Source organism: Epinephelus lanceolatus, chromosome 13, assembly GCF_041903045.1.
Source record: "Epinephelus lanceolatus isolate andai-2023 chromosome 13, ASM4190304v1, whole genome shotgun sequence".
Classification (NCBI taxonomy): Eukaryota; Metazoa; Chordata; class Actinopteri; order Perciformes; family Serranidae; genus Epinephelus; species Epinephelus lanceolatus.
The window spans coordinates 3472953-3496602 of NC_135746.1; the positions used below are offsets into that span (position 1 = coordinate 3472953).

At 42.5% G+C, this 23650-nt stretch overlaps 1 protein-coding gene across 4 annotated transcripts in view; it reads left to right on the forward strand.

Annotated features, from left to right (window-relative positions):
* LOC117270807 (MAM domain-containing glycosylphosphatidylinositol anchor protein 2) overlaps nt 1-23650 on the forward strand; it is a 337292-nt gene that overhangs the window by 233733 nt on the left and 79909 nt on the right. For all 4 annotated transcript variants that reach the window (XM_033648706.2, XM_078173655.1, XM_033648709.2 and 1 more), the window contains exon 10: nt 14416-14688. In XM_033648706.2, coding sequence (XP_033504597.1) covers nt 14416-14688 — 273 coding nt within the window. The remainder of the gene's footprint in view (nt 1-14415; nt 14689-23650) is intronic.

Sequence of the window (23650 nt, forward strand, 5' to 3'; positions counted from 1 at the left end):
GTGCTATTGTTGATGTCCCTGCAAAGTGTCAACAGCAGACGCAGGAGGAAACCCAGTGTGTACTATGCAGACATGAAAGGCGACAATGTGTGACGACTTGGGATGAGAACATGTTGGACAACTCTGACCATTCCATTTGTTTTTATTGGCTCTCTCGCTGACATACACTTTCATGATAACTGGATCTTCACGCGTTCAAAAAATGTTTATGAATTTCAGACAGATTATGTAAACAACATGTATTCTATCGCCCCAGTTTCTTCACCCAGGGCCAGCCCTAGCCATTTTGGTGCCCTAGGCGAGATTGGGATTTGGTGCCCCCTCGAACCACATTACCCTACCGGTACTGGGTACACAAACACCAGGGACCACAATAGTTTCAAGACAAAAAGTGCTGCTGGGGTAGGTGTAAATCATAAAATGTCACAGAACTCAGTAATAATTCTAAAACAGCATTTTTTCTGCCACACAGCATCATTTTTTTTTCACCTAATTGCTAATAGGCTATTAGCCAATTTGCAACCCAGTAATCCAGTGTAGACCTAATTCTTGATATATTTCAATATCAATCGAGCTTACTACAATGTGCTACGATGCCAAGTGGCGCTCACATCTCTGGTGCAAACCAGTGCAGAAATCTGTTTTTGTGGATAAGTTAGTGTTAGCCATTATCACTGATATTTGTCAGCGAAATTTCAGCACAAGAAGGAGCAGTTATCCAGATAGCTAGCTATTGGCTTGCCAATCAGTCTCATATCCTTCAATCTGTAACGTTATCTGAGCTATCGTAGCATTATTATGTAGCATTAGCTTTATTGCTACTTATCTAGCTAGCTGCAACAGATGAAACATCTAACGTTAGCGACGTTACACACAGAACAGCATTTTAAAGATAACATAAGACAGACGACATACCTCTATATCGGAGTTTCTTTTCCTCCTCCTCCCGCACCTGAAGGCTTGGACCTTTTCATTATTATGAAATGTAAATATCTGCCTATCTTGACCAGATTTTGACACAGACTTGGGCTGTCACGGATGCGCATGAAACAGTGACCCATCCCTCACTCTCAGTGTGCACAGTACAGGTGCAGGGACAGGGCAGATGAAAAATTTTGAGGAACAGGGATGCAAAGTATATTTCTTTCTTTCTTGCTTGCTTGCTTTCTCTCTTTCCATCTTTTTTTCTGTATTTGTTAATTTGTTACCTCTGGAAAAAATAGAATGGGCGCCCACTGGCGAAATTTATTATTATTATTTTATTTTTTTTTTTTTTAATGTGGCGCCCTAGGCGACCGCCTATATCGCCTATGCCTTAAGCCGGCCCTGTCTTCACCCCTGCTCAACAAGCTCTCAGTGTCAATCTCGCTATTGTTAAATAACCCATCGTCAGGGACTCAAACTACAGCCACTCCTTCTTTGTTCTGAAAATGTCGGCATGCAGCCTTGTTCTGTGGACAATAAGCCAAGTGTAGACATCAGTAGTGAGGAGGAAATACAGGGAGAGCACTATGGAGCAGTGAGTAACAAACACCCATCTACTGTCTGCGGTGGAAACGCTTAAGAGAACTAGGGTTTAGGTACATGTCCGTACAGGTTACGTATGGCTGTGAAGGTACTATACTGAAAGTTGTTGGTGGTAATGCGGCTATAGACACAGGTGTGAACGACCAGGTTTCTCGGCTGTCCACTTGGGCTCGGATCACCAAAATGCATGTTAAAACCAGGTTTAAAGGGGCGTCGTTAGCGTAGTGGATAGTGCCGGCGCCCCATGTGGCAAGGCGATGCCTTGCTTGTAACCCTTTGCTGCATGTCATCCCCCCATTCTCTCTCTCCGCATTTCACACTGTCCTGTCAATTAAAAGCAAACAGCCCAAAGAAGGCTCAAAGAGTTGCAGAAGTTACCAACAGTCGCACCTGTTGGTAACTGCGCAGATGTCATGTTTCCATCAGTGTGCTTTGGAGCTGGAGCTGATAAATACCTTTGACTACTGCAGAGTCATTTGCCCCGGGAATGAATGCTAATAGTGATGTCTCACACAAAAGACAAAAGCCAGACAGTAGTGGGTGTTAGAGGTTTTTTGTCCAGTGGGAAAAGGGCTACAGATGAGCTTTGGCATACGGTTGCATCACAGGACGACAGACCCAGTGAAACACATCCAGTCACTCCGGATAACTCTGCCTCCTCCTTTGAACACAATTTATCCTGAGAACAAAATTATTTCTCATTATGTAGTATTATTTTAATAAAGCACCTCTCTTGCACTACACTTCTTGATGTCATGCGGCACTTTCATCTGTTCGCCATCTTCAAAGTGAGAGCACATAATGAAGAGAGTTATTAGGTCTTTGGTATTGATAAATCAATCATTCTGCCATGTTCTCACTTCAGAGCCATTTCAGCTCCTCGTCAGATGCTTGTTACTTATTAATAGTTGGCATCAAAGTGCAAGTTTAAAAAGCACAAACAATCCGTACTTGAGTTGTTGGATTGCTTTGACACAGTTTGAGTGTATCGGGGAAATGTGCCCACCACGTGTACACATTACTGTTGACTCTGTTGCATTTGCCAAATACACAGACCTTTGCTCATCTTTCTCAGCTTGAGAATTTACTTTATTAACACAATCCAGCCCCGCTTTTGTTGTTTGCTCAGTATGCTCTGTCGGTATGCCCCCTCCCTTCTTTCTCTTGGCCTGTCTCATGGTGTGTAAGCACAAGCCAATCCCTCTGAGATGCTTTTCTCGCCTGCATTTCCAGGTCCCAGCGTGAGCCACCCGCCTTTGGTGGTGAGCCATGTGCAAAGCCGCGTTTAGTAACTTGATCAAGGGACCGAGGTACAGTCCTCTGAAGCAAAGAGCATTAGAGGCGTGAAGGAACGACTCTGGCAAGTCAACAGCTTTGATATGTAAAAACCTGCATCTGTTGGCTGGCAGAGGCGACGCCAGGAGGAGAGGTAGAGGGAATGGAAGACGTCTGCCTTTAGAGTCGTCGCTCTAATAGAATTGCAAACGCCAAATCCCAAGCTGTGACACCCTAATGTTCTTAGTCGAACTGACTTGGCATGGTCCAGGGGCTTGAGAGAGGGAGTGGAGAAACAGAGAGAAATAGAGGAAAGGAGGAGGTATAGCGTGGTCTCCTGTCCTAGATACCACTGTCTGTCAGAGTGAGAGTTATCAAGCTCTACTTCAGCACAGATGCACAGGCTTCTTTTATCCAGGCTTCCCTTCTGTTCCTCCTCGCATTGCCCATGACACCTGCCTGATGCAACCGTGCGATTGTCCCCCTGAGCGTGGGACTCGACTATCTGACACACATCAAAAAGACACACCAGGATAAAGAGCTACTGTACTGTCTGAGGCAAAAGTAATGAGTAGAATTACACGATTATTGTTTTTAATTAATTTCCCTTTCTGCATCAAGAAGGCCTGCAATGCCGGCCCCCGAGGCCCACTCTAATGTGAATCATATTAGAGTGATTCACATTAGCCTAACGCCAGCCTAACGCCGGCAAATTAATCTTTTGCATTACAGCAGGGCTCACACACCGCATTTGGGGATGAAATTTTAATAACCTTTTTTTTTTTTTTTTTCATGGAACAATGTTGAATTGATCAGCCGCATCAAATCCACACCAGAAAAGGTCAGCGAGTATGTATGTTGTAAACAGAAAGCTGCACACGGCTTAGACAGAACAATTCATAACTTGGTCAGTGACTGAGTTAAACCTATTAGCAGATCACCAGGCTTCTCCTCGCACTGAAGAGTCTACATTGATTATCATTAATTGTATATTTAAGTTCATAAATTATCCCTAAGTTTTAATAACAATATGGTAATGCAAATGGTGCTTAAGTTCATTGTTTGATTGCAGCGGCGGTAGCGTGAGGGAAGGAGGGCGCGTTGATGCGGAGCAGCGTTCCCCTACATTATTCAACACAGGGATTCATTATAAATCAGTTGAATCAGGGTTATCATTTCATATTCTGTATATATCAGTTTGACTTCCTAATGAATGTTATTTCTTCTATCAAGACTTAATATTGAAGCATGTTAAGCTGCAAAGGTTATTATCTCCCACAAGAATGCTTCAGCTTCCTGACAAAAACAAGGCCTTTGTTCCTCACGTTCTCCCACATGCAGCTGCTGAAGGATGTTGTGTGAAAAAATGTGACATATTTCTGAATGGAGCGCTGGTGTGTCACATGTTAATCCAACGTGTCAACAGACAAATACATGGATTTGTCAACAAGGAGCAACGAGGCAGCACTAGTCATCCAGCTGTGGAGGAGAGCAACTAAGTACATGTAGTCAAGCAAAGTACTGTTGTACAGTTCATTCATTCATTCATCTTCTAACCGCTTCATCCTCTTGAGGGTCGCGGGGGGGCTGGAGCCTATCCCAGCTGACACTGGGTGAGAGGCAGGGTTCACCCTGGACAGGTCACCAGACTATCACAGGGCTGACACATAGAGACAGACAACCATTCACACTCACATTCACATTCACACCTACGGACAATTTAGAGTTATCGATTAACCTGCATGTCTTTGGACTGTGGAAGGAAGCCGGAGTGCCCGGAGAGAACCCACGCTGACACGGGGAGAACATGCAAACTCCACACAGAAGGGCTCCCACACCCGGGATCGAACCGGCAACCCTCTTGCTGTGAGGCGATAGTGCTAACCACCACACCACCGTGCCCTCACGCTACCGCCGCTGCAATAGTTTTTAGGTATTTTAATTGAATACCTCCATTTTATGCTTCTTTACACTCCCCTACATTTTGAAGGGAAATATTGTCCCTTTTGCTCCATAAATACTTTGTAAGGTGTTATTAATGGTTCTAAACCTTTTCGGTATGCAACAACTAGCAATGCTGAGTTAGGCCCTGATCACAAAGAAAGCGTTTTGCAGGTTGCAAAACAGGAGGTGCACCACACTGCCTTTGAAAAAAAATTGAATGCCACTAGTTAAAAAAATAAACGGTTGCTGCGCCTTTTCATTGTTGCCAGGCAACCACCCCATCACGTCCGACACTTCCTGTGTAATCAATCTACCATTTTTTGTTGTTGTTTTATTTCACAGTAGTTAGTATCTAGTCCCTGCCATGTTGAGGCAGAGGGTGCTGTCTGTAGCTCTGGTTGAGGGTGAGAGGCTGTCAGCAGATAAACAGAGATCTGTGTGGGTACACGAGACCCTAAAAAAGAGGCTGGATCATGGGGAGTACCACCAGTTGGTCCAGGAGCTTCTCCTCCATCATGGACGTTTACAGGCATATTTTAGGATGACTCAGGGGCAGTTTGACAACCTGCTGTGTATCATCAGGCCGTATAGCTCTGGGTATCCGGCAGATGTGCTAGACTTTTTCGTCGCCGGTCATTTTGACTGACAGGGTCATAAAAATCCGGTCATAATCTATTTTTACCGGTCATTTTAATTTTCGTTTTTAAATGATAATAAAGATATTCAAAGACATTTAGTTTTCATTCGTTCATTTTTAATAAATCCAACGAGCAAGTTATAAAGTGTGCATTAATAAGGACATGAACGAAAAGATGAACAGACATCCACACACCCGTGCCATTAGGCTTCACCCTGGACACACCGGACGGCACTAACGCGTCCGGTGTGTCCAGGGCGTTATGTAGTTATGCCTGTAGGCTCAGTGACACAAAATTAAAATTGTAATGAAGTGATTATGGTATTAAAAAATGTGTTCGGTTATGCACTATTGTGTTATTTTAAATTATAAACACGGTATTTTCTCCTCACGTTCCTCAGTGCATGCTGTTGTTATTTTATTTTGAAAATTGGCCGGATTCTCTCGTCTTTTCTGTGTCCAACTTCCTGTTTGGTACGATCCGCTCGATCCAGTTTGACAGAAGCGTTCGCGACACCCGTGAAAAATAGACCAGACGCCGAACTTAAGCGCTGCCTCTACTCCGCGGGCGCTCCGCTCTGCTCAGCGGCCTGTGTGGACAGTCAGATAGGTTAACATGGGCGCCGATTGAAAACTGCATCTGCTGCTGGGCGCCGTGCTTCGGTTCCGCGTCCGGTGTGTCCAGGGCGTTATGTCAACAACGCTACATGAAGCAGATGAATGACTTTTTCTCTGCAGTGTGAAAACGGCAGCCACTTAAACCACTGACTGTGCACTCCGCCACCAAGTGGGCAGGGGTGGTAATTGCAACCAGTCAAAATGACCGACGGCCTTCAGATTTTCCGGTCATTGTTGTAAAAATCCGGTCAATGACCGAGAATATCCGGTTAACGCGACCCCTGGTATCCACCAACCACTACCACCAGTTTCTCCTCCATTGTTTACCAACTGTAAACGTGACCACCACAGAAGCCCCGCCCCTCATCTCATCCGACTGGACAATGAGAAAAAAGATGACAAAAAAAGAGATGACATGAGGCATTTTTTCACTTTGAGTTGAAAGTTTTGTCAACTCCAGGTGCTTCCGAGTGCTCAGGCAAAAACGCCAGGTGCAGAGAGCGCAGAAATGCGAGGCACGTTGTAACACAAAAAAAAAATGAGAGCAAAAAGCTTAATTCTCATTAAAAACAATTACAAAAAGTCACCTCAAGCTGCTTAAACACTTTCTGTGGGATCAGGGCCTCAGTTAAAGTTAAAGTTAAAGTCCCACTGATTGTCACACACCTGAGTGTGTGAAATTTGTTTTCCGCATTTGACCCATCCCCTGAGGGAGCGGAGCGTTCAGGAATCATGTGGTGATATAACCCCCCAATTCCAACCCCTGATGCTGAGTGCCAAGCAGGGAGGCAGTGGGTCCCATTTTTATAGTCTTTGGTATAACCCGGCCGGGGATCGAACCCACGACCTCCCAGTCTCAGGGCGGACACTCTACCGCTAGGCCACTGAGCTGGTGGCCACTGAGCTGGTGGCCACTGAGCTGGTAACCTCAGGTTACTTGTTAAATTTTAGATGTCTGTGAGGTTGTAGCAGTTCTAGCGGAGAATGCTTTCTCCTTTCAACTTATCACATCATTCCATTTAAAGAATTGTATGAGCCTCAGAAAGTAAAATCATCTGATATTTCTCGTAAAAGCTAAATATTAAAAGTCCATGAACATAATAGAAATATATTTCTTTTTATTTCCTACCCCATTATAGTCATCCTCTGGATTTATCTTACATCCTCGGTTTGAAACCACTTGACTACCCAACAGTAGCTGGTGTAAGCATGGGTATAGTGCTGCTGGAGCACAGTTGAATTCTTCTGCACTGCATTTTTCTGTCTAAGTGAGGAAATGAAATATTCAGTTTGCTTAATCTGCATATTTTTTAAGCGCTTGAAGATCCAGTCCTCACTAAATGTAACGCAAGACGGCCAATAAAAACAAATGGGTTGTTATATTGTCATTTAAGATGTGAAAAAATTTCACATTAAAAGTTGCTGGTTGAATGATCAGTTTCTGGTGCCTATAAAGAGTTCAGACCTCCTTTGGAGCTCCAGAGTGTCACTGACTACAAGACCCATAAGCCAGCAGGGTAATCGCTGGCTCTGTAATTGGCTAAATCCCTGGAAATGTGAGTGATGCATGCTCCTTTGGCTTAGGCCCTCGTTGGCTATCAAGGCCATAGCAACAGCATTGGAAGCTCCCACTGGCTCACATGAGGTGTCAATGTAAAGGCAAGGAGTTTGCCTGCATTTTGAGATCTCGCTGGTCGATTGTTTACACACAGGACAAATAACATATGGATAATATGTGGAGAAATATGAATATGTATATGTAATAACATGTTACTACTAAGCATTTCTGCACTCCCGGTTCCCCTCGTATCAAAAGATTGGCTAAATGAGACAACAGACCTTCATCACGCTTAACACAGCTTTACAGCCTTATTGGTGAAGGGATGTTAAGTCTTGCGACTGTACTGTAGTTTGTTTATTGCCTAACATTAGCTTTTTACTTCTGGCAACTGCGTTTATGCTTCAGAAGTCATAACAGTTGTGTTCATTTGTGAAGATTATCTTGATGAGCAAAACTCGTAAGTATCATAAACGTTTGTTGCCAGAAAGCTTATCTCCTGCAATAATCCAAGATCCAATGAAAAAAATCCTTTAGGCTTTTTGACGAAGGAATCAGGGTGACTCCATCCCTGCAGCACTTTACTGTCAGGCTATCTTTTCTGTCTATCTTTTTTTATAAGTTTGTCTTCGTTTTTTGGGTGGCTTTGCAGTGAAGAGAAACGGCCTCTTTCTGAAATGAAATCTCCCATTTCGATTTTCTAACGCCTGAAAACAGAACCGAGAGGAGCTGTAGAAGTCTAGTTTCAGTCTTGTGTGGTGGTTAATAATCATAATACAGGTTATAATGTCATCAGTGAACTATCAGTGTCTTACAGATTGATCTGACAAAATGCAAATATTTCTGTGACTTCCTTTTTACTCTTTAAAGGCTGCTGGAAACTGACTCCAGCTTTTTGCTGCTGCCGCCTTTCCGTATGAGGTGCAGTTCATGTTGAACGAGCCCTATAAAAGCCTAGCAGCCTTTCTTTTATAGGTATCTGCTTTTACTGTGAAAAAGAGAAGTGTTGAGTTCTGCTGATGGTAACTTAACTTCAGTGATGAGTGCAGCAAAGAAAGAAACATGAGGAAATAATTAGAGTGTGAAAACATGACCTCAGAGCAGCAGTGGTGAGTATAACGTGACTGTTGTTCTACTAATAGAAGTGCTGTGGTTATTTACATTGCATTGAATCTACACTGGAGCTGTTTTAGCTTGTTTTAGCAGCTGATCTTTATTTGTTTGTGCGGCAGTTATTTGAATTTTGACTTTCATATGAGAGCTTACAATAATATTATTTTATTCTGTACTTCACAGAGTATTTTGGATGCTTTAAATACGTTTTGCTGATAATAATAGTATTTAAGTAGCACTTTAACATGGTGTAGTTTCAAATTGTTGTAGTTTAAATAAAGTATTAGTACAGCAATAAAGAACAATGCCAGTAATTCAAAGGTCTGAGTATGGAGCAAGAACAATGTGCTGCTTTCAGGAGAAAATAAACGATGAAAGAAACTAGGGCTGCCCCTGACTAAGAATTTTCCTAGTGGACCAACAGTCGTCATTTAGGTCCATCAGTGGACTAGTCTCCTGCATGTTTCTGATATGAATGTAATGATTAAATGATATATTTTGGTGGTTTGAGTTGAAGGTGTGAGAAAGAATAGTATCAGTAACATTGTTAACACTGTGCTACATTACAGAGAAATACAAAACCGTACTAATGACCCTTCATTAATATAGGCCTATATTTTATCTCCAAGTGCACGTCACACACTGAGCGAGCCGCCTGTTAATGACGCTGTGGGCTAATGGGCATGTAGCTACTTCCATGTTTCAGATGATACGTCATGTTTGTAGTCGACCAATGAAGATGAGTTTACATATCACCTTGGGTTCGTCCTTCACCTTCTCAAAATGATCCCACACTTTGGATTTCCTGCCCGACATGTTATTAACTAGCCTGTGGAATAACCGCAGGTACCAGCCCTGGGAATTAACCTGACGAGGACACTTCCTGTGTCTGTCCTTTCAAAGTAAAGTCACACATGCTCCAGTCATATAGATTTGGATTTATTTTGACAAGGTGCAGCTCCTGATAGAGTTTCACCTTTTGTTTGTTTGTTTGTTTTGTTTTGTTCTTCTCCTGCGACTTATTGACCAGTGAAATCTTGCCGACTAATGACCTTTCTGGTCGACTAATGTTTGGCGGACTATAACGGGGGCAGACCTAAAAGAGAAACAACTCAGACCAAATGATCATCTAATCAAATAGAGGGGATTCAATCACACATACACACTCCATGTGCACATGCACAGACCGTACAATACGCTCTAGTCTTGCGGGCTTGCCCACAGGAGTCGCATGTCCTTCTCCTGATGCATTCACCCGAAGCACGTGGAAGAAAAATGAAATCCATTCTGACTGAAGCTGAAGTTTATTGAAAACCAGTCAAGCGGTGTTTCAGAAATGCAGGTGCACGCATGCACACAGATTCACCCCAGCCTCCCCCACACACGCTCAAAAACGCACATGCTTATTTCCCCCATGTACACCCGTGTCTTTGTTCTGTCCTCATCCCTGTAGATGGCGGTCTATATGGACCGTGGGGAAAAGGCCTCTGTGCTCCTAAATGTTGTTTTTCTCCACATTACTGTCAAAGTATCCACCGGTGACTGATGATGGATTACGTCTCAGCCAGTGCACAGGGTTTTCCCTCAGCCTGTGACTTACAGCAACTCCGAGCCCTCGCCGCCCTCGCTGCTACACTAACCATGGCGAGCGCTGCTCAGGGAATATCACAGAGGACCTTTTTCGCTCCTTTCTGCTCATGTTCACTGGGCAGCTGTTTCACAGGAGATGCACAGGGGGGAGATGAGGCATGTGCCCTTGTTTAAAGGATGTTTTGGTTATATAACAGATTTTTTTTTCATTTGCTGCAGACCCAAACCCTGTCTTCATTTGTCTTTCTGTGTCAATGGAAATGCACTTACTGCAATTTGGTATAGTGCCACTCAGTGAGGCTGTGGAGCTGGGCTGTGATTCATTGCCGCACACAAACCTACAATTTTAATGTGATAAGTAGAGATTCAGACCCTTCTTTTGGAGTTAGAGATAAGCCATTGGGTTTGGGTAAAAGCCCAGGCAAGACTCATTTGAAGGAGGCACTGATTGCTGTTTCATTTAGCGAAGAAAGGCGCTTTGCTCCCCACCAGCATCAGGTCAAGGAGGCAAGCTTTTCAATTTTCTTCTTCGTCAAAACCTCTTAGATTATTTGCGTTTACCTGTCCTGTCCTCCAGTGTCTTATGATTTGTTATTTATCACATTTCAGCCAGTCATTATCTGGTCTAATGGGGTGTCATTAGTCATAGCAGCTGCTGTGAGCTTCAGGTTTTGTGTGTGTTGTGTGATAATCACCATAGTGGGCAAGAAAGTGAGATTCAAATTTGAATTGTAGATATTTTGATGTATTAATTTGCATACAGTATGGTGTTTACAGCCCACATGTTTCCCAGTGCACCTCCCTGGCCTGAAGGACCTGCCCTGCGCTACGGCCCGTCCTGAGGTTGACTCAATTATGTGCAACAGAAAAACACAATTTTAGTTAGCTACATAAAAACACAGCAAAAAAATTATCTGGGAGAGTATTTTATTAGAAAGAAAAAGGACCAGTCTACTCGAGTTGGTCAGCGTTTCTACTTCCTCCTCATCTCCGTGTCTGTACGCTGTCATTGCAGCCCGGGAGAAAAATGGCACTTTCTACCACAAAAAATCACAAATTAAATCTTCTAAACACAATCGGACATGTTCCAGCAGAGATATGATCTGAAATTGGTTAGAAATTTACAACATTAGCAACCACGTTTGCACGTTTCCCAAAAGCATTTAGCTATTTAGCAGGGTACTTGCAGCTGGGGAATGACTGTGATGAAGAATTGCAGCACTTTGTACCAAGAAAAATCAGCAATAAAAGCTTGTAAACACAACCAGACATGTTCCAGCAGGAATATGATTCAAAATCAGGGAGAAATTTTTAATTTGGCAACCAAGTTTATATGTTCTCCTGACGTTAGCATGTAGCACATGTACATTAGCTGTGTACTTGCAGTCAGAGAATGACTGTAACGGAGAGTAGCTGCACTTTTTACCGTGAAAATCACCAATGAAAGCTTCTCAACACAATGGGACATGTTCCAGCAGGAAGCAGTGTAGGCTATGTGTATGGTCATCTGCTCCAGGCAGTGAGGTGCATGGACCACATGACCATAGAAATGCGGTGTACGTACCGAATGTGTACGGGCTGCCAGATTTGTTCGGGGTCCCGCGCTAACTGATGAGGTCACGCATTATGATTGGCTTTATGGCAGTCACAAATCCTGATTGGTTGTAGCCCTGGTTGTGGCTGGAAGTTTGAGGAAATGGCTGTAACGTTAGAGAGTTTGAGGAGAGAAATAAAAATAATAAATCGAAAGTTTTCTCTTCAGCTGTATGCTGAATGAAGTATTAAAACATTAAGCTGACAAGCGGCAAACATTAACGACATTGGCTGGGTTCAGATTAGCCTTCTTTTAAGTTAGCATTAAGCTAGCGGCTAATAAAAAAAACGTGAACATATTTGACAGCATAACAGCATTGCTCCAAGGGTCAGTGCAGCCAGTGTTCAGGGTCCCAAAACAAAGAAAGACACAACATAAAGTCAGTTACAATGACATGCTGTTGTGGTTATTTATTTTTCATACTGTATACACATAGCCTACACATAAATATAGTGTATGATACACTAACCCTGGATTTGTGAAACATTGTACATTGATTTGTGGGGCGCCCTCCGACCCGAGCCAATCTAACAGTAATTTCTTATGTTTCTTATGCATTTCTCTTCTTTTTAGCCGTTTTTTTTATTAGCCGCTAGCTTAATGCTAACTTAAAAGAAGGCTAATCTGAACCGAGCCGATGTCGTTAATGTTTGCCGCTTGTCAGCTTAATGTTTTAATACTTCATTCAGCATACAGCTGAAGAGAAAACTTTCGATTTATTATTTTTATTTCTCTCCTCAAACTCTCTAACGTTACAACCATTTCCTCAAACTTCCAGCCACAACCAGGGCTACAACCAATCAGGATTTGTGACTGCCATAAAGCCAATCATAATGCGTGACGTCATCAGTTAGTGCGGGACCCCGGACAAATCTGGCAGCCCGTACACATTCGGTACGTACACCGGCGCGTTATGATTTCATACTGTAATCAGAGTTGAATAAAATGTTGAAACGAAGTATTCACAACAGTAGGAAACTTGTGTTTTTTGCTCACAAGGATTACTTCTAAATACCACATTATTTGATACTGGTTTAATCTATTATTGTAACACTATATATAAAACAGGAAACATGGGAAAGCATAATAGGTCCCCTTTAAAGAGATTTAGCTTGTGTGATTTTAGCATCATCCCCATTTTTTTTTAAATGGCTGATTAAGGTTTTAGATAATTGCATTAATAGTGTTATCAAATTATATGCTGTAAATTTTAATAAACTGCTCATTTAATTGCATATCCTATCAAATTCAGAGGGCTCAGTAATTAGATTATATTACTGCGTGTGAATAATATAGAAGATTATGTTGCAGATTACAGTTTCAATCAGGTAATCAGTGATCTGTAACATATTACACTTTTGCAAAGTAACATCCCCAACCTTGGCCGTGGCTACCCGCCTCTCCTTTACTCTGTCAGGAAATATGCTAATTTCAGGCAATTACGGCGCTCTGTGTCATTCTGTCTCTTCTCTTCAGCATTCTCTGTTGTTTTTCAAGCCCCGCCGTGACTTTTGTCAAGCATCTGTATGAGCGTGTCAAGAGCAAAGATGCTTGAGATGGGGAAATTATTCATAACTGTTTCGGCGCAAACGCTTTCACACATCCTGTCCACACAAATTTTGTCACCATGCATATAATCGAATGCACATTTAACAGAAGCTAAAATATATAATCGTGCATATTAGAAGTTGAAGAGGAAGGGTTCTAGGTCGCATCGAGGTCATATTCAGCCCCTCGCTTGGCTCTGAGACGCCCGGCTACATAATTCACCGGCAGGTTGTCTGTCTGGGGGAAGAGGTGAAGGATGTCAGATACTCAAATGAGTTATTAATTTTCCATTTTGAAAGCTTGAGGTGCACTTCATCATCCTCTTACCAATTTTCCTGTGAAGCGTGACTGATTTCGTTCAGAACATTGTTCTGGTTTTTCTGCAAAATTGATCTTCCTGCACCTGCTCTCCCTGCAATTGTTTTCACTTTTCATTTATGGCTGAGGTGTATCGACTTTGCCGTGCAGATTGTTTAAAGTTTACTTACATTATGCTTCAATATCACCTTATTCTTCCCCCGGCTCATCACTCCCAGTCATATTAGACTGTCCTCTAAAGTATTTCTCTTCCTTTCAGCGTCTGTGCATGATTTAAATAATGTGTTGGTTGTCATTCAAAGAGCTTCTATTTTCTTGCCAGCTTTGTCCTTCTGAGGTCTGCGATATGTATCGAGCACATTGCTCAGAGCCATTTTACATTTGTTTTCATACTTTCATAACATGTCCTTGTTTAGATTTTTTCTTTATTGTGTTTTCCAGATATCTTTTCTGAGTAAATATCCGAGACAGCCAGGTCTGACTGAGAGCATCTTCACCTGAATACCGTCTGTCCTCTATAGACGTCAATGTACTTTCTTCCCACTCGCTCTCTTTCTCTCTTCATTGCCCTCTTTATAAAAACCCTTATTTCATAATCTTTCATATTTCCACTGCACTGACATCCTTGACACACTTCTCTGTCCCTATTGAATGTTGGCTGAACTCATCTGAGTCCTTCTGTCTCCCACTCAGACCCTCCAACGGTGGAGCCGGTTTACATGGAGATGCGTCAGGGTCTGGGGAGGCCTGTGGTGATGACCTGCAGAGTGCTGCGAGCCCACCCTTCCCGTGTGTTGCGATTCGAGTGGCTCCTATCAAACCGACTGCTTCACGCCGGAGCCTTTGATGCCCAAAGAGACGAGACGGAGTACACCATCCGCAACCTGAATCGAGACGGCTGGGGGGAATACACCTGTAATGTCATCAACGAGGCTGGAGCGGGCAAATGCACCTTCCAGGTTACAGGTAAAGAGTGTTTGCAGTTAAGACTTTTATTTTTCTTAGTCATTGATTGTTTGCCAGGTTGTTATCTCCGGGTCTTCAGAGTGAAATCTGCATTCTTCCTAATGGCCAGCAGGGGGCAGTTCCACTGGTTGCAAAAAGAAGTATGATTGTTTTTGAGAAAATGGCCCTATTTCTCACTTGATCTGTTACCTCAGTGAACATTTTTCTAATGGGTTTATGGTCTTAATCTCTACGTTCAAGTCTTCTTTCATACAGCGTGATGTTCATTTTATAAATTAAAGCCCTATTCGGATGGGATTAGTTTAACGTGTAGACGTGGGGTAAAGTAATTATTACCAGGAATTTTAGTCCCGTCTGAATGCACCATGTCTGTAATCATTACGGAAAATGTCAGTTAAAATTACGGCGACTTTTACCTTCTGTAAAATACCTCAGGTAATATTAATCCCGTGCGAACGCGATCCTCTGTAAAAATGTATGCAAATATTGCGTCACATCCTGTTTATAACCAACTGTTTTTTTGATGATGGAGTTGTTGAAGAAGCATTCAGTGTTGCCGGCAGTTGTGATAGTGATTATCGCATTGCCCTACGTGGGACAGGTGGAGAAGAAAGCACTTTTCAGGGCCACGAGACTTCTGTTTTTTGTTATTACACATACAGGAAGCAACGTAGCACGCATATGCCGACAGGGAGGTGACGCCAGGGCGCAAACCCAGTTACCACTCCCATCTCTGGTAGAATTACGGAGATTTCTTGTCCTGTCCCGGCAGACATTTATATTACAGACATCCTGTGGTAAACTGACATTAGTCCACATCCCTGTGTAAAACTAATCCCGTCCGAATAGGACTTAAGGGTTTCGGTATCGTTGGTTCACAGTCAGATCCACCCATCGCTCCTCCAAAGCCCCAGCCTCTCATCCAAATATGGTCACACTCCTCCCTACAGAAGGGGGAGGAGTTATACAGTTTGATGGCCACACATTCACCAAGTTAGATGTGAAACTACACTGGCTCTACTTGGTGGTTTACCCCACTGTCTCTCGCTGCCAGCTGAGCAGGGGCTCTCCCTTGTTTTTTGGAGGCAGATTAATAAATTAGCAAAATAAAATGACAAAGAATCCCCCAGAAACAGTGATATAATCCCCAGTCACCAATAGCCAATGCATTCATCCAGTCGCCCAACCCAACCATTCACATACAATATTTCGCTTCCATGCAGTCATTACTGTACAAAACAGGCTGTTGGTGTGTTTCTGTTACCTTGGAGCTGCATGTGATAGCATCCATTTTGTTGCCACACATCTGCATCTCTGCAACAGCTCCTTCAGTCCGCACTCCAGTTGGTAATAAGAGTGTTTGCTGTGAACTTTTTTGGATAGCTGAAATTGGCTCGTCAAACATATAACAGTCCTTGTCACACTGTGTTTTAGTGGCATGGATGTTTGTGTTTGTGATAGACAATTAATTAAAAAAAAAAAGAATAGATCGCCAATCTGAATGGGAAACGTCAATCATGCCGGCTCTTTCTCTGTCTCTGGTAGTAAACCTGTTCTTTCAGATAATACACACTTACTCCCTTCCTGCTATTTTTTTAGATTGCCTGTTTTTTTTTTTGTTTTCTTTTCCTTTTTTCATCAAGAGCTGGAAGTGTCCATCTCCTAGCTGGTTGTTATGACAGGACCAAATTAGTTTGGCCGCGTTGAGTGACCGCAGGAACTCTGGCCAAGGTTTCAATCTCCCAGACCTCCCATTAGAGACAGGAGCTGCAGGGTCACAGGAGGAGTATTTGTCACTTTGATCCTCTGCCACTTAGGTTATTCTCCTCTTTGATACTGTCTATTTCACTCCATCTAGTGCTGTCGTCTAACCGTACCTTTGCTGCACTTGATTTTTCTATCTCCTCTCTTGCTCTTTCTTTCACTCTGTGTCCATGTTTGCATCCCCTCATTCTTCATTTTTCTCGTTTTTAAACGCCTCTCTATCGTCGTCCCTACTCCAGCTTGCCTGGAGAGAAAGATGGGCACCCCCACCCCCCTGTGCGTGTCATAAATCAGTCCTCCCTGGTGAAACAGGTAGAGCAGAGAGACAGAAGCAGATAGTCCCCTCCAGCCATTTGTTTTTCTCAACAGGGCTGGGGTTTTGCCTGCTATTGCTCATGTTCCCTCCCTCCCTCTTCCTGCCTCCACTCCCCTTCCTTCCCTTTCATCCTCCATCCCTCCTTCTCTCGCTCTCCTCACCATCGCTCCGTTCCTCCCGCCCAATGCTCCAGATTCCCACCATCTGGACTCAGTGGTTGCCAAAGGTATGGAGGCTCTTTTAGTAACCCCCTGAGTGCAGGAGCATGGTGCAGAAAATCCACTTTTGTTCCTCCCATCATCCATGAAATCTGGTGTGCCCAATTCCCTTAACTCCAGCTCTTATTCCTTAAGATTTTTCAAATTTTATCCTGAAACACAATCGCCACAATACGAGATCAACGCTATTCTGTTGTGTGGCTGAAATAAATAATCTACTGGAGAGAAAGTGGATTTCAGCTCCTCTCTGACTTGCGAGCCCACTTCAAGATGAAGCTCATTAAATATTTGTTATGGCTCATGCAGTTAGGTAGTATCTTGGGTTGCTCACTTTACAGAGTAAAGACAGGTAGACACCTCGGCGGATATTCCCTCGCCGCTCTCTGTCTGACTTCCCCTTGCTCTGTGTTGATGTGTAATAAACACATCAGTCAGGGTTTTTTGGCCTGAGGCCACAGTGGCCTGATCACACACACAGATCCAGTCGGCATACTATGCAAAACATACATGTTACCATGCCGACAGACGCATGCAAACTCACCGACATCAGGCATTAGGCCATTCTTTGGCTTATATAAATGTTGTCGCCTCAAAAAGCGTATTGTGCCAAGGGAGAGTGTGTGTGTATGTGCATGGATGCCCATGTGCCAAGCCATTGGGACATCTGTGGAAACAGTGAGTCGGCTGTAATAGCCAAGTTGGCCATTAAATTGTGCCAGGGGAGAGACCCCTCAGAGGGATGTAATGTGTACCACTGAGCTTTGGCTCAGCCTCTCTGTCATGGGAAATCTGACTTTTTAGTAAATGCTGAAATCATGCTCCTTTTAAGAGTTAGTAGATAAAGACGAGGTACATTTCACAGTCCTTCAGTCTGCGTGCTGCTGTTCTTCTCTGATTTCATTCTGCTCCGATGCAGTTGATGATTTATGCACAAGTCTGCATTTACTGTACATCCTGTCCTCGGGCAACAAATGTGTACTGATGAAGCAGTGATGGGGTGGAACACAGGTCACAGAACACACAGAGATTGAATTTAAAGGTGTATTCCATCAATTTATTGCTGCTCAAAATGAAGTTGGGAAACTCACAAGAGAAAGTTTTTTGTCTAAAAGAGTTTGTGCAAAACAGAAGCAGCAGAGGCCGAGATATTCTGACATGTAGCCCAGGGTATGAGCTACACTCACTCCTCCTAACTGGCTGGTGGGGGGCGCAGGTTTTACGGAAATCAGCCTGGCTAAAAACAACAAGCCTTACTGTCTGTTGTTTTAACCTTCGTCATGTCTTGAAATTGACATCCATTGAAAGGTTTGGTCTCGTTGTGAACTAAAGCATCTGCAGATTCATTCCATACCTGGTCATTTGTAACCTAATAAAGTTTGGCACATGACAAAATGAATAATCACCAATTTTGTTATCTCTGATGCCATCTGACTGTAAGGGAGCTGGGAGGGTCAGGTCCACCAGATGCAGCTCTCCGCAGTCTAACACCACAGTCGGAGCGCTTCAGAAGCAAAGTGTTGCATCTGCCCGATTTTGTAGACTTTCAGATTTTGTTGATCAGGCTATTTTTCATTTACACTGTAAAACCTCAATTAAAAGCTCAGTCCCAATTAAAGGCCTGGTCCCTTTTATGAGCCCGGTGTGGCTACACATTCTGACAGATAAAGGCCTGTCTCAATTAGTTTGGTTGCCAAGCAGTTTTTTTTTTGTTTGTTTTTTATAGAAGTTCTTCGGATGTATAAAACCAGGTTGTTGGCTGAGTCCATTCCTTGATTACCCTGTAATTTTTCAAAGTCATGTTGTGTTGGTATGCTGGGTGCTGTAATCCTTGGGTGCTGAAACTGCCTCTCTCACTGATGCGCTGTCTGTCAGAGCTAGATCAAAGGAATGATTCATAATTGATATATTATCTGAAACCTCATTTTTATACAAATAATATACATATTGGTTGTGAAAGGAATTAAAGGCCTGTCCCAAATATAGGCCTGTTGAGTTCAGTGATTTAAGCAGAAATTAGCCCGGGCTATGGAGTTCTACAGTATTTGTTCCTCTACCATATATAAGTTAGCAGGCTGTGTACTTAAATGTTGTTGTTGTTGTTGTAGTTTTTTTGTCTGTTAAAATTAGGGGTGCGAATCTTTGGGCACCTCACGATTCGATAACGATTACAATTCAGGGGCTACGATTCGATTATAAAACGATTATTGATGCATCTTTAATTTATGTATATTGATGCACTTTTTCACAACACACATTTCTTTTTGTCTCACTGAATAAGCATTCAACACTTGCAATTTTAAAAACAGTGCATTTGTAATAAGAAAGAGTTGAATTCATTTCCATTATATTTTATTAAACATATAAATGGAAATGCGTGCAAACTGGAAAGTTACAACTTCGTTGTACGGAACCAAAGGTAACAACAGGTATCTTAAATCACAAGATAAAATGCGCAGATAGAGTAACAAATGATTCGGTGGCGATGCCTACCTGCCTGCCTTCAACAGTGAGGCCATGACTTCTGTTTTGGTTTGATGGTAGAGTGTCGGTGAAATAGCGTCGGGATGGGATGGTGTATCTGGGCTCCAGTGTATGCAGCAGTGCTCGAGATCCCTGATTTTCCACGACGGAATAAGGTCGCAAATCCTTGGCAATAAATGCCGCGATGGCCTTCGTAATTTGCTTCGCCTTTTCCGATGAGGGTGGCAGCTTTGTAATTGCTTCCTTGATTGTTCTCTGGTCGGTAGCGCCACTAGTAGCTGCAGCAACAACAGCCTGCCGTCTCCCTGACTCCTCCGTTGGGTGGAATCGAGTTACATGGCTTCTCATGTTTGTTGTGTTGCCAAAGTATTTTATTTTAGCACGACACAGCTTACATATAACGTGGCTCTTGTCCAGTTCGCTTCCGCCTTCGACGTTGTAGAAGCCGAAGTATTTCCACACGTCTGCTTTTAAATTAGAAGGAGCTGTTTGGATCTCACGGCGAGGTGGGTGGCTGTCAGCCATGTTTGTTTTCCTCTGTGCGCGTGTCGGCGTGTCTGCTCCAGGTGCGCATTCCAAAGTGTCCCAGAGATGACGCGTAACGCGCTTCTTAGTTCCACATTATTTAGAACCTTCTGTATTACTCTAATTAACAGATTTAAATAATCGAAATTTGGACATTTGTGAATCGATTCAGATTCGTCCACGTCCGAATCGCGATGCATCTAAGAATCGGAAATTTCCCCCACCCCTAGTTAAAACTGAGTTTATTTTTGTTATTTCCGTCTATGTTGTACTGGAGCCTGCAGACAGTGTTAATATTGTTACAACTCTGGTTATGGTGGATTAGAATTTTGTGACTGTTTTAGTAATTTGAAATGAATTCATCCTCATAATTATATCATAACTTCTGAAATGCATTGCTGCATGTCTGCTGGAATAATGGATCAGCTCGGGCAGCCGGGACATAGCCGCCCGGCATAGATCTGCAGCCATTCATAAAATCCATACAATGCACCTTTGAAGCAGTGTTTCCCAACTGGTGGGTCACAGTCCAAAAGTGGGTCGGAGGTCCATCCTGAATGCCTGAATGGACCGCAAGTGACCTGCTAACATATCAACTTTGTAAAGTACAGTGAATTTCCAGCACAGAGCTTTTATTTTGAAGTGCCAAACAGCAACCTAACAGAGACAGCAAACTAGCTTGAGACGTGGCCAAACACAAGTATGACACTAAACATATTAAACTGTGTGGACCTTGAAGCAGTGACTAAGGAGAAATCTGGAGCAGTTGGGAGCCACTGCTTTAAAGCATTGCATTTGTCTAATCGGAGCAAAACCAAAATTCACAATGAAACAACAAATTCTGCAGAGCTTCTACACACATCTCCCTCCCTCTTTCTCTTCATTGAGCAGCCTCCTATAAACAATGCGTACTGCAGTTTTGCTGGAAATCACAGATTCACAAAGAAAGGGCAAACAATGTTTCTCATTTCTCCCACGTTTTAATTCCTCTTTTTGGCAGTGTGTTGTGAATTGGAAGAGAAGAACAACTAAATTCTCAGGGACTGTGTTCGGTTTTTCATTGTCTGCATTTTATGAGATTGCTCATAAAACGAATTCAGATTGGACACAATGATGTGCTTGTGTGCTCCCAGTTTCCTTTTTTTTATTGTAGCCATTGTTTCTAATGATGCAGAAATCACAATGTGGAACATGCTGTCATAAGTTGGCTGCAGTAAGATATCTGCATATGTTTTGGTAGGGAAATGTATTTATTGTAGTGTGACAGACACACCCTCACTGTCTCGTTTATGCTCTGCATCCAGTCTATTTTGATTTATTATTATTTGATCCATGATCTGTTTTTTGAGTAATGTTTTTGTCATATTGATTTATTTTTTGTTTGTTTGGCTCTTTGAGGTGTGTTTTAAATAGGCCTTTATTGAGCCTCAGGCATACCATCTGATGTTTTTTAGCGCGTGTTATTTTTGTCTTTATCGTTTTTCATATCTTCAAGTAAGAAAGAAAAAATAAATTGATCTTACCTTCAAACCCGCGCCACAACCTTTCTCTATCTCAGGGGTTTATAACCCTTATCAGTGTTGGTCTCCAATCGACATTTGTGAGTTCCAGACGTGGTTCTTAGTCACTCAGCTATCTGCTTTTATAGTCTGTGCCATGTTCACCTGAGTTGAACTTCAACCCTGCAGTAAATGGTGGATGTTGAATACTTTCTGCAGCTCAAAGAGACATGCCGACATTGATGGATCCTAATAACTGATGTTACATGGTCAGAGTAAAAAGGCAGCACGAATAATGTTCTCTGTGATCAGACTGAAAGTATCTCAGGCTTGAGGCATGGGTGGATTACTGAACGGGCCTACTGGGCCCAAGGTTTTAGGGGCCACGTGGCCTTCACCTGCAAAGTGACCATTAATAAAAGACACAAAATGACTACAAAGAGATGCAAAACAGCTGCAGAGACACAAAGCACCCGAAAAATTAGAAAATGGGGCAGGACAACCACAAAGAGACAAACAATGACCAGGAAAAGACACAAAACAGCTACAAAGAGACACAAGATGACTACTAAAGACCAGTGTTATAATAATATAATAGTAACTGGTTACTGTTACTAGTTACATTAAAAAGTAACTCAGTTAGTAACTCAGAAAGACTCAGAAACTACAGAAAGACCCAAAGTGACTACAGAAAGACACAAAACAACTACAAAGAGACACAAAAACACAGAGAGATGCATAACAATTACGGAGAGACTCAAAATGACCACAAGGAGACACAAAACCACGGTGATGTGTACCAACTGCAAAGAAATTCAAAACAACTACAAAGAGACTCAAAATGACCACAAAGAGACACAAAACAACAGAGTGATGTGTCGTGATTGCAAAGACACGCTAAACAACTACAAAGACACACAAAATTATTACAGAGAGCCAAAGCAACTACAGAGAGACTCTAAATGACAACAAAGAGACACAAAACAACCACAAAGAGACACATAACCATAGAGAGATGCATAACAGCTACAAAGAGACACAAAATAACTACAAAGAGACTCAGAGCAACTACAGACAGACACAAAAACACAGAGAGATGCGTAACAACTACGAAGAGACTCAAAATGGCCATAAGGAGAGACAAAACCACGGTGATGTGTATCAACTGCAAAGAGATTCAAAACAACTACAGAGAGATACAAAATTATTACAGAGACCCAAAGCAACTACAGAGAGACTCTAAATGACAATGAAGAGACACAAAACAACCACAAAGAGACACATAACCATAGAGAGATGCATAACAGCTACAAAGAGACCCAAAGTGACCATAAGGAGACACAAAACCACGGTGATGTGTATTGACTGCAAAGACATGCAAAACAACTACAAAGAGACACAAAAGTATTGCAGAGAGCCAAAGCAACTACAGAAAGACTCTAAATGACGAGGAGACACAAAACAACCACAGAGAGACACAAAACAGCCACAAAGAGACACAAAATAACTACAAAGAGACACAAAATGACTATAAAAAGACACAAAACAACTACAAAGAGACACAAAAACACAGAGAGATGTGTAACAACTACAGAGAGACTCTAAATGACAACGAGGAGACACAAAACAACCACAGAGACACAAAATAACTACAAAGAGACCCAAAGTGACCATAAGGAGACACAAAACCACGGTGATGTGTATCGACTGCAAAGACACGCAAAACAACTACAAAGAGACACAAGATGACTACTAAAGACCAGTGTTATAATAATATAATAGTAACTGGTTACTGTTACTAGTTACATTAAAAAGTAACTCAGTTAGTAACTCAGAAAGACTCAGAAACTACAGAAAGACCCAAAGACACAAAACAACTACAAAGAGACACAAAAACACAGAGAGATGCGTAACAACTACGAAGAGACTCAAAATGACCACAAGGAGACACAAAACCATGGTGATGTGTATCGACTACAAAGAGATTCAAAACAACTACAAAGAGACACAAAATTATTAAAGAGACCCAAAGCAACTACAGAGAGACTCTAAATGACAATGAAGAGACACAAAACAACCACAAAGAGACACATAACCATAGAGAGATGCATAACAGCTACAAAGAGACACAAAATAACTACAAAGAGACCCAAAGTGAC